Below are 18,441 nucleotides of genomic sequence, written 5' to 3' on the forward strand. Positions count from 1 at the left end.
ACATGGAAGTGGAATTGGAACAAGTGGTATTACAGTGAAGAGTGGATATTGGAGCTGTCAGGGTGAAGAAAGCTGGATGATGAATTGAAAATTATACGCGGAGGTGAACAGGATGCCAATGGTGATTCAGGCCTGGACGGAAATGAAAGTGGATAGCAGTGAGTGACATGGATGTTGAGGGACAGGTCATGGTGTTGGCTATCAACTCTCATTGTGAATGGGGTAGGGACAAAGTTTAATGGTGGAGAGAGACATGAATTCTGGTATCTTCAGTACTCCAGCTGCCCTGGAGCCCTCTGTTTGTGTTTGATTTGTGATTCTGAGAGAATGCAGATCTATTAATTGGGATGTAACAGGAGTCCAACAGCAGTTGTGGACTTGCCAACTTTAAGGGCGTTCAAATGGTCAGTGGATAGGCATATGGATAACATTGGAATAGTTTAGGTTAGAGGGTCATTAAATTGGTTCCACTGGCCGGCGCAACATCGATGGCCGAAGGGCCTGTACTGCGCTGTAATGTTCTATGTTCTATGTGTGATGAAGACACATCACTGTCCAAAAATCTGCAAAAATCTCACCTGTTGCAAAAACTACTTCCTTTGACACCAAGCTAAGTTCAACGATTGTGAACTGAGGCAGTTCTAGATTGTCCACTCCAGTCACTGCTGCATCTCCACCTTCCCAGTGAAAGACAATGTCATCTGTTGTGTAGCCATCTGCATGGGTCATGTGAAGAGACAAAGTAATGTGTTAGTTAACACTAACAGGTTATGTACAATGAATATTAAACAATGAATTTAGGCTGGGGCACTCTTTTATTGTCATTATCAGGAACTCTCAATTTCTGGTCACCATTCCATCACACACTGACAAGGATAAGGGAGCTGGATCAGGTTTCTAAAAGAACATAGAATCTATGAGGGTGATCCTGAGGCCACTCTCCATCCACCATTTCTGATTTTCACCTCCCCTCACGGTGACGTCAGGTTCATGCCCACAATAGGTGTGAATCTGATTTGAATATATTTACATACATTTACACTCTATTAAAGAAACTCCTTGGCATATATTGAGCTCGAGACTTATTTTCAAACCATGCAGACGTGACAGCACATTGGTGTGCTTCACGAGGGGTTCATCCAGATGTGAACCTGTCATGGGGACATAAAGGCTACTATAGCCCTCTGAGGAGAGAGACATAGCCAGGTAATGTCCTAGTAATTCCACATGGCACTGTCCCTTGGCACTGTTAGGTTGGTACCATGCCATGCTAACCAGGCAATGCCAAACTGTGCCAGGGGGACATTGGCAGTGGCATTCCCTAGTGGGAACCACATGGGGGAAAGGGTGTTTATTTATATGTGGTGGTGGCAAGGAGTGGATATGGGAATTGGGGGTGCCAGCAATGGCTGTTTGGTGGGTGCAGGGGGTGGGGGCAATGGGTACCAGCGTTGACCGTGCAAGTTATTTATTTATTAGTGCCACAAGTAGGCTTACATCAACACTGCAATGAAGTGGCTGTGAAAATCCCCTAGTCGCCACACTGTTCAGGTACACTGAGGGACAATTTAGCACGGCCAATGCATGTAACCAGCACAGAAGCATAGAGTGCAGAAGGAGGCCATTTGGCCCATCAAGTCTGCACCAATCACAATCCCACCCAGCCCCTATCCCCATAACCGCACACATTTATCTTAGCCAGTCCCCCAAAAACTGAGGGACAATTCAGCATGGCCAATCAACCTAACCCATGTATCTTTGGAGTGTAGACGCAAACCTACGTAGATATAGGGAGAATGTGCAAACTCCACACACACAGTGACCCAAGCTGGGAATCGAACCTGGATCCCTGGCACTGTGAGGCAGCAGTGCTAACCACTGTGCCACTATGTGCATGTCTTTTGGACTGTGGGAGGAAACTGGAGCACCCGGAGGAAACCCATGCAGAGATGAGAAGAAAGTGTAGACTCTGTGCAAACAGTGACCCAAGCTGGGAAATGAACCCGAGTCCCTGGCGCTGTGAGGCAGCAGTGCCACTGTGCCACACCAGTTTGGGGTTTGGAAGGAAGGTGTTTGGGGGGAGGGGTACTGGCACTGACTGTTTGGGGGTTATAATGGGGTGAATGCCAGCTCTAATAGGAGGGTGGGAGTTGTGGGGGGAGAAACAAGGTGTTGTGGGAAGCCCTGGAGATCTCAGTTATGGTTTGGGTGGGAGGTTTGATCTGATTGGGGTGTCATATAAACATGGTGCCTTGATCTCAGTGCAGCCTGTCTTTGCTGGCATATTGAGATCCTGCTCCCGTTACAAAGAACAAAGAACAACACAGCACAGGAAATAGGCCCTTCGGCCCTACAAGCCCGCACCACCCATTTTAACACTCAGTGAGTGCCTCATTCCAATCCTTCTTCTACCTATGACTTTTGTCTACATCTCATGGACTCCACAATAAAGGGGTGCAATTCAGAGAATTATACATGCGCCAGATTAAGGGAGGTCCAATTTAGGGATAATTTATTAACACCAATCAGCCTAAAAGCACGTTTTTGGGGTGTGGGGGGAAACTGGAGCACCCGGAGAAAACCCACGCAAACACGGGGAGAAAATGCAAACTCCCACAGTCACCGACCCAAGCTGGAGATCCGGCCCGGGTCCCTGTAACTGCACAGCAAACAGTGATAGTCACTGAGCTGTCGTGTTGCCCATCAATTGGTCCAGTTTAAGTGTACACTAATGACATGAAGCACTAGGCAACTCTCGAAGCAACATCCAAGAGCAGCCCTTGCACGACCCACCGTGTGTATGCCCCTTGTTGGCCAACAAGGCAGACCGAATCGCCTTACACGTTGATTTGAAACGTGCCCAGATATTCCTTTGTGGCAGAGGAGGAATTTTATCAAAAATGTTGGTTCTGGCAAGAAAAAGGGATGCTTCTCTCCAGATCTTGCCACACTCAATGTATGCGGCCACTGTGCGTGTATGCAGGTATGTCATAGAGTCATAGAGGTTTACACTTGGAAACAGGCCCTTCGGCCCAACTTGTCCATGCTGCCCAGTTTTTACCATTAAGTTAGTTCCAATTGCCCATGTTTAGTCCATATCTTACCCATATAACTGTCAAATGCTTTTCAAAAGAGAAAATTGTACCCGCTATACTACTGCCTCTAGCAGTTCATTCCAGATACTCACCATCCTCTGTGTGAAAAAATTGCCACTCTGGGCCCTTTTGTATCTCTCCCTTCAAATCTATGTCGTCTACTTTTAGACTCCCCTACCTTTGGGAAAAATGATATTGACCCTCTTTCTTATCTATGCTCCTCATTATTTTATAGACCTTTATAAGATCATCCCTAAGCCTCCTACGCTCCACGGAGAAAAGTCTATCCAGCCTCTCCATATAACTCAAACCAGGAAGTCCCAGTAGCATCCTAGTAAACCTTTTCTGCACTTTTTCTAGTTTAATAATATCCTTTCTATAATAAGGTGACCAGAACTGTGTACATTATTCCAAGTGTGACCTTATCAATGTCTTGTACAACTTCAACAAGACATCCCAACTCCTGTATTCAAAGTTCTGACCAATGAAACAAAGCATGCCGAATGTCTTCTTCAACGCTCTATCCACATGTGACTCCACCTTCAAGGAGCTATGAACCTGTAGCCCAGATCTCTTTGTTCTATAACTCTGACCAAAACCCTATCATCAATTGAGGTCCTTCCCTGACCTACCAAAATCTACCAAAATGCATCATTTCACACTTATCTAAATTAAACTCCATCTGCTATTTGTCAGCCCAACTGATCAAGATCCCATTGCAAACCTCGATGACCAATCTTGGTGTCATCTGCCAACTTACTAACCCATAAATTCTCATCCAAATCATTAATATAAATGACAATTAACAGTGGACCCAGAACAGATCCCTGAAGCACACCACTGGTCACAGGCCTCCAGTTTGTAAAACAACTCTCTACAATCGCTCTCTGTCTTCAGTCATCATAGAACATAAAACATAACAGCGCAGAACAGGCCCTTCGGCCCACGATGTTGCGCCGACCAGTTAAAAAACAATGACCCACTAATCTAAACCAATCAAGCCAATTTTGTACCCAATCTACCTCATCCTGGATCATGTGAGATTTAACCTTATGGAGTAAGCTACCATGCAGTACCTTGTTAAAGACTTGCTAAAGTCCATGTAGACAACACCAACTGCACTACCCTCATCTACCTTCTTGGTTGCCCCTTCAGAAAATTCAATCAAATTTAGAAACATAGAAACATTGAACAGCACAGCATAGTACAGGCCCTTCGGCCCTCAATGTTGTGCCGAGCTACATCCAAACCCAAGATCAAGCTATCCCGCTCCCTACCATTCTGATGTGCTCCATGTGCCTATCCAATAAACGCTTAAAAGTTCCTAAAGTTTCCAACTCCACTATCACAGCAGGCAGTGCATTCCACACCCCAACCACTCTCTGAGTGAAAAATCTACCTCGGACATCCCTCCTATATCTCCCACTATGAACCTTATAATTATGCCCCCTAGTAACAGCTACATCTACCTGCGGAAACAGTCTCTGCATGTTCACTCTATCTATCCCCCTCATCATCTTATAAACCTCTATTAAGTCGCCTCTTATCCTCTTTCGCTCTAAAGAGGAAAGTCCCTTTAAAAGCAACTTCATCATTACCCCTCTTTTCTTTGTTTGCGACATCCTCAGTGACATTCAGAATTTCGGAGACAAAGGTAAATTTTTGAAAGGACTTTATCAGGCAGGACAACTTGGAACTTCCTTCATGTTTTGTTCAACAGAACAAATCTCCTCTGCACTCTCTCCAATGCTTTCACATCCTTCTTATGGTGAGGTGACCAGAACTGAACACAATATTCCAAATGTGGTTCACCAAGGTCCGGTATAGTTGCAGCATAACCCCACAGCTCTTAAACTCAAACCCTGTTAATAAACATAATATTATAAGCCTTCTTCACGGCTCTATCTACTTCAGTGGCAACCTTCAGAGATCTGTGGATATGAACCCCAAGATCTCTCTGTTCCTCCACATTCCTCAGAACCCTGCTGCTGACCCTGTAATCCGCAATCAAGTTTGTCCTACTAAAATTAATCATCTCGCACTTATCAGGGTTAAACACCATCTGCCACTTTTCGGCCCAGCTCTGCATCCTATCAGTGTCTGTTTGCAGCCTACAAGAGCCCCCCACCTCATCCACTACTCCACCAATCTTGGTTTCATCAGCAAATTTACTGACCCACCCTTCAGCCTCCTCTTCCAAGTCATTGATAAAAATCACAAATAGCAGACAACCCAACACTGATTCCTGTGGTACGCCGCTGGTAACTGGCCTCCAATCTGAAAATTTTCCTTCCACTACCACCCTCTGTCTTCAATGAGACAGCCAGTTACTTATCCAATCGGCCAAATTTCCTTCTATCCCACACCTCCTTACCTTCTTCATGAGCCTACCATGGGAAACTTTATCAAACGCCTTATTAAAATCCATGTATGCAACATCAGCTGCTCTACCGTCGTCTACACACTTAGTTACCTCCTCAAAGAATTCAATCAAATTTGTGAGGCAGGACTTACCCCTCACGAAACTGTGCTGACTTTCCCGATTAAACTGCATCTTTCCAAATGGTCAAAAATCCTATCTCTCAGAGCTCTTTCCGTTAGCTTACCAACCACTGAAGTCAATTAACTGGCCTATAATTACCAGGGTCATTCCTATTTCCTTTCTTGAAGAGAGGAACAACATTCGCCACTCTTCAGTCCTCTGATACAATCCCCATGGACAGTGAGGACCCAAAGATCAAAGCTAAAGCCTGCGCAATCTCATCCCTTGCCTCCCAAAGTATCCTAGGATGTATGCCATTTGGGCCAGAGGACTTATTGACCCTCAGGTTTTTCAAAATTGCTAATACATCTTCCCGCAAAACATCTACCTCCTCCATCCTATCAGCCTGTTCACGCACTCATCCTCAAAAACATGGCCCCTCTCCTTAGTGAACTTTGGAGAAAGTATTCATTCAACGCCTCACCTATCTCTTCTGACTCCAGGCACAAGTTTCCACTACTATCCTGGACTGGCCCTAACCACATCCTGGTCATTCTTTTATTTCTCACGTAAGAGTAAAAAGCCTTGAGGTTTTCCTTTATCCAACCTGCCAAGAACTTCTCATGCCCCCTCCTAGCTCTCCTAAGCCCTTTTTTCTAAACTCATTCCTAGCTACCTTGTAACCCTCAAGCGACCCAACTGAACCTTGTTTTTTCATTCTTACATACACTTCCTTTTTCCTCTTAACAAGACATTCAACCTCCTTTGTGAACCATGGTTCCCTCACTCGGCCATTTTCTCACTGCCTGGCAGGGACATTCCTATCAAGGACATGCAGTGTTTGTTCCTTGAAAAAGCTCCACTTTTTGTTTGTGCCCGTACCTGACAGTTTCTGTTCCCATGTTATGCTCCCTAATTCTTGCCTAATAGCATCATAATTACTCCTGCCCCAATTATAAACCTTGCCCTGCCGTGTGGCCACCGAATTGTGGTCGCTATCTCCAAAGTGGTCTCCAAACCCTCCTGCGCACACTGTACAAAAAGTGCCCTATCCAAACAATTCGACCTATAAAGGTTCCAACCCTGTGACCTCCACACCTATCCATAATCTGCTTTGCCATTTCCTCCTCCACATCTCTATTACTATTTGGAGGCCTAACAACGTGACCGTTGTGACACATGATTTTTCACTCAGAAAGCCATGCAGACTGTCCCCGATCAGTCCTTGCCTCTATAAATGCATGCTGATCCTGACTCTGAGAATACCTCTAATAACTTATTCACCACAGACATTAGGCTTGCTGGTCTGTAGTTCCCAGGCTTTTCCCCGCAGTCCTTCTTAAACAAAGGCACAACATTTGCTAACCTCCAATCTTCAGGCATCTCACTTGTGGCTGTCAATGATTCAAATATTGCTCCTAGGGGAGAGATTTCCTCCCACAGATTCCTGGGATATATTTCATCAGGCCTGGGGATTTATTTACTTTGATGCGCCTTAAGACTTCCAGAACGTACTTCTCTGTAATATGTACACTCCTCAAGACATCACTATTTATTTCCCAAGTTCTCGGACATCCATGCCTTTTCCAACAGTAAATAATGACGAGAAACATTCATTTCGGATCTCACCAATTTCTTGTGGATCCGCACACAGATGGCCTTGTTGATCCTTAACAGACCCAGTCATAGAATTATAGAATTCTTACAGTACAGCCTATCAAGTCTGCACCGATAACAAATACACCCAATCCCCGTAATCCCACATATTTACACAGCTAATCCTCCGAAACTAGGGTCAGTTTAGCATGGCCAATCAACCTAACCTGCACATCTTTAAACTGTGAAAGGGAACAGGTCACAGAAAGTGGCAAAGTGGATGGAGAATGTCAAGAAGGCATGCCCTTTTGGCCTGGGCATTGAGTTTAAAAATTGTCAAGTCATATTGCAGCTTCATAGAACCTTAGTTAGGCTGCACTTGGAATACAGTGTTCAATTCTAGTTGCCACACTACCAGAAGGATGTGAAGGCTTTGGAGAGGTTACAGAAAGATTTACCAAGAAGGCATTAGTTATGAGGAGGCTGGAGAAACTTGGTTTGTTCTTACTGGAATGATGGAGGTTGAGGGGGTGACCTGATAGAAGTTAACAAGATTATGAGAGATATGGACAGAGTGAACAGTCTGAAGCTTTTTCCCGGGGTGGAAGAGTCAATTACTAGGGAGCAAAGGTTTAAGGTGAAAGGGGCAAAGTTTAAAGGAGATGTATGAGGCAAGTTTTTTGACACGAGGGTGGTGGGTGCTTAGGGGGAGATAGTAGAAGCAGATACGACAGTGACTTTTAAGAGGCGTATTGACAAATACATGAATAGGATAGGAATAGAGGAATATGGTCCTGGGAAAGTTAGGAGGTTTAAGTTGAGTCAGGCAGCATGGTCAATGCAGACTTGAAGGGCCTGTAATTTCTTTGTTCTTTGTTACTGGAGCACTCAGAGGTAACCTACGCTGACATGGGGAGAATATGCAAACTCCACATAGACAGTGGCCCAAGCCGGGAATTAAACCTGGGTCGTTGGCAGTGTGAGACAGCAGCGCAAACCATTGTGCCACCATGCCGCCTCGACTGTCTCTCTAGTTACTCTCTTCCTAGTTACGCATGCCCTTTAAGTATTTGTAAAGCTCTTTGGATTCTCACTTACCTTATCTGCCAAAGCAATCTAATGTCCCCTTTTTGCTCTCCTGATTTCTCTCTTAACTCTACTCCTGCAATCTCTTTTCTCTTCAAGTGACCCAGTTGCCTATGCATATCATATGCCTCCTTCTTCTTTTTGGCCAGGGCCTCAATATCCTGAATCATCCAGGGTTCCCTACTTCTATCAGCCTTGCCCTTCACTCTAAAAGGAATGTGCTTATCTTGAACCCTTGTTAACACACTTTTGAAAGCCTCCCACTTACCAGACATCCCTTTGCCGGCCAACAGACTTTCCCCAATCAATTTTTGAAAGTTCCTGTCTAATACCATCAAAATTGTGCTTACCTCAGTTTAGAATTTTAACTTTTGAGCTAGATCTATCATACTCCATAGCTATCTTAAAACTAAAAGAATTATGGTCACTAGTCCCAAAGTGATCCCTCAGTAACACTTCTGTCATCTGCCCTTCCTTATTTCGCAAGAGGAGTTTTATTCCCTCTCTAGTTGGGCCAACCACGTACTAAATGAGAAGTTCTTTCTGAATACACTCAACAAGTTTCTCTCTTTCCAGGCCCTTAATACAATGGCTGTTCCAGTCAATGTTGGGAAAATTAAAGTTCCCTACTAATACCACCCTATTTTTCTTGGAATTATCTATAATCTCCTTACATATTTGTTCCTCAATTTCCCCTTGACTATTTGGGGCCTGGAATACAATTCTATAAAAGTGATCTCTCTCTTCTTATTTCTACCCATATGGACCCAGTGGGCAAACCCTTAGATATATCCTCTCTTAGTATGGCTGTGATGTTCTCCTTAATCAAAAACACAACTCCTCCTCCTCTTACCTCCTGTTCTATCTTTCCTATGGCATCTGTACTCTGGAATATTGAGCTGCAAGTCTGGGTCCTCCCTTAGCTATATTTCAGTAATAGCTATAATATCCCAGTTCCATATACAAAACCATGCACTGAGTCCATCTGCCTTGCCCGTTAGGCCTCTTTCATTGAAATAAATGCAGTTTAATCTAGACCCCTTGCTCTCTGCCCTGCTTTCTCAGACTGTCTATCCTGTCATGTCTTGTACACTCTTCCTGTGTTTTATTTCTCTTAGCCTTACGGGACCCATTCACTGAGTTCTCCACAGCCTTTCTACTCTGTACTGTGGCTCTTTTGATTTTTGTCATTGGTTTCTCTGCCTTTCATTTTTCCCTTGACTGCCTTTGTTTCTATCTCCACTTCCCTCTGATTTACTGCATTGGCTCCCATTCCCCTGCCCATCCCCTCCTCAAAAGCACTAGCAAACACTCCCTCTAGAACCACTGATTGGAGTCCTGTACATGTGAAGACTGTCCACTTTGTACTGGTCCCACCTTCCCAGAACCTGTTCCAATGTCCCAGGAATTTGAATTGCTCTCTCTTGCACCATCTCTTAATGTGTGTGTATGTGTGCTGGTTGTGCATATACAGGTGTGTGTATGTATGTGTGCCTGTCTGCCTGTGTGGGGGATGGGTCTTTGTATTGTGTGTGCATTTTTGTGCATAAATGTATGTATGTGTGCGTGCGCATGTGTGTACGTGTGTGTGTCTGTATCTATGTGCATGCACATGTGTGTCTATGTGGGTTTGTGCGTGTATATGCTTCTGTCTGTGTACATGGGTTTATTTGTTGGTATTGGTCTGTGAAGTGGGTGGGTATTTGTGCATCTCTGAATATATGGTTCTGCCTGTTTGGGTGTCTGTGTGAGAATATGTGTCTGTATGTGTGTGAAGGTCTGAGCATGCATGTGTGCTGGATGTCTTTCAATGTGTTTGAGTGTGCTTGTGTCTCTGTGTATTTGTGTATAGGTCTATGTGTGTCTAGGTATCCATCTATGTATTGATCTGTGTATCAGTCTATGTGTAGAACTGCATGTAGGCCTCTGTGTATGGGTCTGTGTATGAGAGTTTGTTTGTAGGTCAGTACATACATTTGTTTGGAGGACTATGTGTTTGTGTGGGGGGATCCGTTGGTATATTAGCGTTTGTGTGTTCGTGTGGGTGCATATGTGTGTCAATGTGCATGTCTGTGTCTGCAAGTAGGGCTCAGTATGTGGTTCTGTGTGTAAGTCTCTGTGTTGTTCTGTGTGTGACTCTGTATATGTGCGTGGGCCTGTGTGAGTATCTGTGTGTCTGCATCTATGTGTCAGTCTGTGTGTGTGAGCCTGTGTGTGGGTGTACGTCTGTGTATCTCTTTGCATGTGGGTCTGTGTGTAGGTTTGCATATGTGGGTCTGCATGTGTGTCTATGGGTCTGTGTGTGCAGGTCTTTGTGTGCATCTGTGTGTGTGTGCATATCTGTGTGTGCATCCATGTGTTTGTATGTCTGTGGGTTTGTGCAGGTAGGTCTGTGTGAGTGTAGTTGTGTAAAAGGTCCATGTGCCTGAGTCCGTGTGTCAATGTGTGGAACTCTGTGTGTGTGGATGGGCATGTGCATGTAGGTCTCTGTGGGATCTGTATATGTACATCTGTGTGTATAAGTCTGTGTGTGGTTTTGTGTGAATATAAGTTTGTCTGTGTGGGTCTGTCTGTGTGGGGTAATGTGTGTGGGCCTGTGTGTGGGTATGTGTGTGGGTCTGTATGTGGATTTGCATTTGTAGGCCTGTGTGTGTGTTTGTGTGTGTGGAGCAGCATGTGTGAGTTTGTGTGGGGTTGTGTGTCTCTAGATCTATGTATGTCTTGATCTGTGTGTGTAGATCTCTGTGTCTGGATCTGTGCAGAAATGTGTTTGTCTGGTTCTGTGTGTGGGTCTTTGTGACCGTGTGTGGGTGGGTCTCTGTATGGGTCCATGTATTATTGTCTGCCTGTGGGTCTGTGTGTATGACTGTGTGCATGAGTCTGTGTGACTGTGTGTGTGTGTTTGGGTCCCCTTGTGTAGGTCTGTGTATGTGGGGTTTTTTTGTATGTGTGGGTGTGTGTGGGCCTACATGTATGGACATGTGCATACTGGTCTCCGTGTGTGGAGATGTGTGTGGGAGTCTATTATGTGGGTCTATGTGTGGGGGATGTGGGGGATGGGAGATCTATGTTTGTGAGGGTCTGTGTGCATGTGTATCTGTCTGTGTTTATGTGTCATTCGTGTGAGTCTGTGTGTGTGGATCTGTGACTGTGTGGGTTTGTGTATTTTTGTCTTTAATGGGTGGCTGTACCTGGAGATTTGTGTGCGTGGATCTGTGCATGGGTGTTCGTGTTTGGGTCTTTGTATGGGGCCAGTGTTTGGGTTTTTCTGCAGGGGACAGTGTGTGGAGTCTATGTGTGGTTTTTTTGTGTGAGGGTCTGTGAGTCAGTTTCTGTGTGGGGGTCTGTGTGTGAGTATTTGTGTGGAAGTCTGTGTGTGGGTTTGTGTGTGGGAGTCTTTCTATGTAATTATCCTGCTGATATTTACCGTGCTCTTCTCCTGTCTGAGCTGTGCCTGATGATCAAGTGTCCTTGAGAAGAAAGGAATTAACAGGAGAAATGGTGCATTGTGTCTCAGAGCAGTTGCATTCTCCACTCTATAACTCTTAAAAGAGGTTTTATTTATTGGAATTTTACTTACAGCTCTCTATTTCCAATGTACAATTCTGCTCATCCAGGGGGTATCTTCGCAGGTCCATCATACATGCTGCTGTGGTGGTGATCCTGAAAACAAGACAGCCGTAAAGAACCATCATGGTGGGCTTTCCTTCATTCATAGAAACATACAATCATAGAATCCCTACAGTGCAGAAGGAGGCCATTCGGCTCATTAAGTTTGCACCGACCACAATCCCACCCAGGCCCTACCCCCATATCCCTACATGTTTACCCGCTAATCCCTCTAACCTGCGCATCTCAGGACTCTAAGGGACAATTTTTAGCATGGCCAATCAACATAACCCACAATCTTTGGACTGTGGGAGGAAACCGGAGCATCCGGAGGAAACCCACACAGACACGAGGCAACAGAACAGTACAGCACAGTACAGGGCCTTTGGCCCTCAATGTTATGCTGCGCCATGTCCAAGCCCAAGATCAAGCTATCCCATTCCCTATCATTCTGATGCGCTCCATGTGCTTATCCAATAACCACTTGAAAGTTCCTAAAGTGTCCGACTCCACTATCACAGCAGGCAGTGTATTCCACACCCCAACCACTCTCTGAGTAAAGAACCTACCTCAGACATCCCTCCTATATCTCCCACCATGAACCTTATAGTTATGCTCCCTCGTAACAGCTACATGCACCCGAGGAAATAGTCTCTGCACACCCACTCTATCTATCCCCCTCATCATCTTATAAACCTCTATTGAGTCGCCTCTCATCTTCCTCCACTCGAAAGAGAGAAGCCCCAGCTCCCTCAACCTTTCCTCATAAGACCTACCCTCCAAACCAGGCAGCATCTTGGTAAATCTCCTCTGCGCTCTCTCCAATGCTTCCACATCCTTCTTAAAATGAGGTGACCAGAACTACACACGATATTCCAAATGTGATCTCACCAAGGTCCTGTACTGTTGCAGCATAACCCCACGACTCTTAAATTCAAACCCCGTGTTAATAAACGCTAACACACTTTAGGCCTTTTTCACAGCTCCACTTGAGTGGCAACCTTCAGAGATCTAAGGATATGTTCCTCTCCCTGACACCCCATACGTGCCCAACAAGTCCAGAGCCACCAGTGCAACAACTACAGTGTCTACACAAGACTGTCCAATATGTGCCCGGACATTCCGTGCCTAAATTGGCCTGATCAGTCATCTTCGGGCACACCGCAACCAGCCTCAAAATGACTAATGGTGTCGAAGTCCTCATCGATGACGATGGACGAACAACAACTATATCTTGTGGCCCAAGGCACTCAACCTCACGATTAACCATCCAGCCAATCTTTCTGCGATCCGCAAACTTACTAATCCTATCCCCCATATCGTCATCTATGTTGTTTATATAAGTGACAAATAATAGGTATCCCAGCGGATCCCTATGGCACACCACTGGACACTGGCTTCCAGTAACTAAAATAGTCTTCTAACATCTTCCTCTGTCACCTACAACTGAACCAATTTTGAATCCACTTTATCAAATTACCCTGAAGCCCATGTGCATTGCCTTCTTTGTAAGTCTCCCAACTGGCGCCATGTCAAAAGCTTTGCTGAAATCCACATAAACTACATCAACTGCACGACCCTTATCTACTAACCTATCACCTGTTGAAAAAATTCAATCAAATTTATTAGACAGGACCTCCCTCTGATGAAGCCAGATCAAACCATACCTCTCCAAGTGGAGATGAATGCTCTCCTTCAGAATCTTTTCCAGTAGTTTCACTATCACTGATCTGTAGATCCCTGGCTTATCTCAACAACGTTTTTTAAAATGGTAAAACCACATGTTATCTAGTCCTCTGGCTTTTTCCCTGTGGCCAGAGAGGATTTAAAAATGTGTCAGAGCCCCTGCAATTTCCTGCCTTGACTTCCAAGCAGTCTTGGGTGCAGTTCATTTGGGTCTGGGTTTTGTTCATTTTTAAACTTGTCAGAACCCCAAGTAGCTTCCCATTTCTTGTGTCAAATAGTGCAAATTTCACATAGTCCCTTTAACTGAACCTATGTTTTCTTTTTCCTGAGTGAGGACTAAAATTTAGATTTTTGATTTGATTTGTTTTATTATTGTCACATATATTAACATAGTGAAAAGTATTGTTTCTTGTGCTATACAGACAAAACATACCATTCATAGAGAAAGAAATGACAGCATGCAGAATGTAGTGTTATAGTCATAGCTAAGGTGTAGAGAAAGATCAACTTAATGCAACGTAAGTCCACTCAAAATTCTGACAGCAGCAGGGAAGAAGCTGTTCTTGAGTCGGTTGGTATGTGACCTCAGACTTTTGTACCTTTATCCCAAAGGAAGAAGGTGGAAGAGAGAATGTCCGGGGTGCGTGGAGTCCTTAATTATGCTGGTTGCTTTGCCAAGATAGCGGGAAGTGTAGACAGAGTCAATGGACAGGAGACTGGTTTGTATAATGGATTGGGCTACATTCATGACCTTTTGCAATTCCTTGCGGTCTTGAGCAGGGAGGAGCAATACCAAGCTGTGATATAACCAGAAAAAATGCTTTCTATGGTACATCTGTAAAAGTTGGTGAGAGTCATAGCTGACATGTCGAATTTCCTTAGTCTTGTGAGAAAGTAGAGGCATGGGTGGGTTTTCTTAACTATAGTGTCAGTACGGGGGGGCCAAGGCAGATAGTTGGTGAGCGAGACACCTAAAAACTTGAAACTCTTGACCCTCACGACCAGTGTGGCATGGTTAGCAGGTTAGCACTGCTAATTCACAGTGCCTGGCACCTGCGTTTGATTCTGGCCTCGGGTAACTGTGTGGAGTTTGCACATTCTGTGTCTCCGTGGGTTTTCACTGGAAGCTCCGGTTTCCTCCCACAATCCAAAGGTGTGCAGCTTAAGTTGATTGGCTATGCTATTTGTCAGGGAACTAGCAGGATAAATATGTAGGGTTACATATTAGGGCCTCAATGGGATTGTTGTCAGTGCAGGCTTGCGGGACAGAATGGCCGACTCCTACTTCGAGTTTCTATGTCTTTTATGAACTGTAGTGGTTCAAGAAGGCTGCTCACTATAACCTTCTCAAAGGCAATAGGGATGGGCAATGAATGTTAGCCTAGCCATGAATAAACTTGTAAAAATGGGTTTTTTCAAGTTGTCAGGCAGTGGATAGTAAAGTGTGCAGGGATCTGTTCTAGCCCCTCAACTATTCAGATGAAGTGGCTGAAAGTGAAGTGTCAACGTCTGCTGATGATACCAAGCTAAAGATGAATGTAAGCTGTGGGTAGGACACAGAGAGACTGCAAAGAAATATGGACAATTTAGTGAGTGAGCAACAAGATGGCAGATGGAGAAAACTGTGGGGAAGTGTGAAGTTATTCACTTTGGCCATAAGAATAGAAAAGCTGAATATTTTAAAAAACTATTAGACTTGCAAATGTTGATGCTGAGAGAGGCTTGTGTATGCTGATACATCATACAGGTATAGCAAACAATTAGGAAGACAAATAATATGTTGGCTTTTATTGTGTAGGGATTGGACTGCAGGAGTAAATAAGTATTGTTACATTTGTACAGGGTTTTGGTGAGACCACATCTGGAATACATTTAAAGGAGGATATATTTGTATTGGAGGCGGGTTCACTAGATTAGTCCCTGTGATGGGGGGGAGGGGGTTGTTGTACTGAGTAAACTGGGTCTATATTCCCTGAATTTTAAAAGAATGAGAGATGATTACATCGAAACTTACAAAATTCTGAGAGGATTTGATAGGTTAGATGCTGAGATTGTTTCCACCGGTCAAGTAATCTAACACATGGGGGCACAGTCTCAGGATTAGGCATTGATCATTTAGGACTGAGATAATGAGAAATGTCCACACACTCACATTATGAATCATTGGAATTCTTGACCCCAGATGGCTGTGTCTATTGCATTGTAGACTAAGGCTCAGATAGACAGATTTTTGGTCTCTCAGGAAATAGGAATTTAGATGTGGTTGCAGTGACAGAGACGTGGTTAAAAGAAGGGCAGGACTGGCAGCTAAATATTCCTGGGTATAAGTGTTTCAGGCGTTGTTTGCTGGAGCTGAGAGAGAGCTAAGATTTTACCTGTTAAAAACCTGTTTAAAATAAGTTTAAAGCACTTTACTCTTTGTAGAACTGTTTAAAGCATTTATTTATTGTATTTACTGCTTTAAGAATTCTGAGGGTGTGGTGAAAAGGCATTTGTGGACCAGCCTGCTTTAATTATCAAGGGGCCACACGGTGAAGCCTTCCATTGTTTGCTGGAGCTGAGAGAGAGCTAAGATTTTACCTGTTAAAAACCTGTTTAAAATAAGTTTAAAGCACTTTACTCTTTGTAGAACTGTTTAAAGCATTTATTTATTGTATTTACTGCTTTAAGAATTCTGAGGGTGTGGTGAAAAGGCATTTGTGGACCAGCCTGCTTTAAATCAGCGCCAGGTTTAAAAGGAGGCCTGGTGTAGACAGCGGGCAGCGTCTGAGCGGGCAGCGGAGTGAGGGGGAAGCAGAGTGAGTTAATAGGGCTTAATATCAAAAAGGGCTGGAAGGAAAAAAGGCCAGGTGAGTTTGTTTGAAAAAAACACGGAAAAAAAAATTTTTTCAAAACTACTACAGCAAGAAACAAGGAAAAAAATTTTTTCCCCATAAAAAATTACAGTGAATAATGGAGGGGCATGTGATGTGTGGTTTCTGTATGATGTGGGAACTGGCGGACCCCAGGGTCCTTCCCAGTGACCATGTCTGCAGTAAGTGCAGGTTGCTGGAGGAGCTCCAGCTCAAGGTGGATGAGCTGGCCTCTGAGCTACAGACACTGAGGCTCATCAAGGGGAGAGAGGGTGCCCCTAGACTGGCTAAATCTAAGGGTCAGGGACAAAAGGGGGCTGCTGGGAGGAGGAGGAAGGGGGGTGAGGAGCGGAGGCCTCAGCCTCTTAATCTGCATAACAGGTTTGAGGTTCTTGCTTCCACTCTGGAAGAGGACGAGGCAGGTGAGGTTGGTGAGCAAACTGCACACGGTACAGTGATGCAGCAGGACATAGGCAAAGAGAAGGGGAAAAGGAACGTAGTAGTGATTGGAGATAGTGGGGTGAAGAGTATTGACACTGTCCTTTGTCACAATGACAAAGTGCACAGAAGGGTGTGTTGTCTGCCTGGTGCTCGGGTACAGGATGTCGCAGCTGGGCTGCAGAGGAACCTGGAGTGGGAGGGTGAGAACCCGGTCGTTGTAGTACATGTGGGTGCCGGCGACGTAGGCAAAGTGCGGACTGAGGATCTGGGGAGGGAGTATGAGAAGCTGGGAATGGAATTAAAAAGTAGAACCGACAAGGTGGTCGTCTCTGGGCTACTGCCTGAACTGAGTGCAGACGGGCGTAGGTTGACAGGATAAAGGAAGTGAATGGGTGGCTCAGGGATTGGTGTGGGAGGAATGGGTTCGAATTTATGGGGCATTGGCACCAGTATTGGGGTAGGTGGGACTTGTTCGGGCGGGATGGGGTTGGTCTGAATCGTGCTGGGACCAGAGTGTTGGCGAATCGAGTAAAGAGGACTGTAGACAGGGCTTTAAACTAATTAGGGGGGGGGAGGGTGCGAGGGTAGGTGACGCTACGAGGTCTAAAGTTAAGGATAGGGTACAGGTAAGGGAAGAGGCCGAGGATGTCCCAATTGGTGGCGTTACGGCAAATAGGGTCCAGGTGAAGGCTGGGATGAAAGCACTTTATCTGAATGCACGAAGCATTCGGAATAAAGTGGATGAGCTGATGGCGCAGATCAACACAAATGGATACGATCTGGTGGCCATTACAGAGACGTGGCTGCAAGGTGACAGGGACTGGGAGATGAATGTACAGGGCTATCAAGTGTTTAGGAAGGATAGGCAGGAGGAAAGAGGGGGTGGCGTAGCTCTGCTGATTAAGGATAGTATCAAGGTGGTAGCAAGGGATGATATCGGAGCCAAAGAGCAGAAAGTGGAATCGTTGTGGGTGGAGATTAGGAACAGCAAAGGGAGGAAGACGCTGGTGGGTGTCGTCTATAGGCCCCCGAATAATGATCTGGAGGTGGGGCGGGCTGTTAACACGCAAATAAGTGCGGCGTGCAGGAATGGGACGGCAGTAGTTATGGGAGATTTCAATCTGCATATTGATTGGTCGACCCATGTTGGACGAGGTGGGCTCGAGGAGGAGTTCCTGGAATGCTGCCGGGATAATTTCCTTGAACAGTGTGTGTTGGAGCCGACGAGGGAGCGAGCTATCTTGGATCTGGTGCTATGTAATGAGGCGGGTAGAATTAGGGACCTTGCGGTGAAGGATCCTCTTGGAGAGAGTGATCATTGTATGGTGGAGTTTCTGGTGCAGATGGAGGAGGAGAAAGTGGGTTCCCGGACACGCGTCCTTTGTTTGAATAGAGGGGAGTATGGTAGGATGAGAGAAGAATTGGCGAATGTGGACTGGGGGAGTGCGTTGGAAGGTAGGTCTGCTGAGGAGCAGTGGAGGATCTTTAAGGAGATCTTTCTTGGTGCTCAGCAGAAATTTATTCCGATGGTTAAAAAGGACAGTAGGAAGAGAGGTAATAAGCCGTGGATAACGAAGGAGGTGAAGGAAAGTGT

At 45.1% G+C, this 18,441-nt stretch overlaps 1 protein-coding gene across 2 annotated transcripts in view; it reads right to left on the minus strand.

Moving 5' to 3' along the window:
* LOC145342092 (gamma-aminobutyric acid receptor subunit beta-4-like) overlaps positions 1-18,441 on the minus strand; it is a 222,623-nt gene that overhangs the window by 13,780 nt on the left and 190,402 nt on the right. For both annotated transcript variants that reach the window (XM_080187305.1, XM_080187306.1), the window contains exons 5-6: positions 11,840-11,922; positions 579-716 (exon numbers count right to left, since the gene is read on the minus strand). In XM_080187305.1, coding sequence (XP_080043431.1) covers positions 579-716; positions 11,840-11,922 — 221 coding nt within the window. The remainder of the gene's footprint in view (positions 1-578; positions 717-11,839; positions 11,923-18,441) is intronic.

Source organism: Carcharhinus amblyrhynchos, chromosome 4, assembly GCF_965287045.1.
Source record: "Carcharhinus amblyrhynchos chromosome 4, sCarAmb.v2.hapA, whole genome shotgun sequence".
NCBI classification, from domain to species: domain Eukaryota; kingdom Metazoa; phylum Chordata; class Chondrichthyes; order Carcharhiniformes; family Carcharhinidae; genus Carcharhinus; species Carcharhinus amblyrhynchos.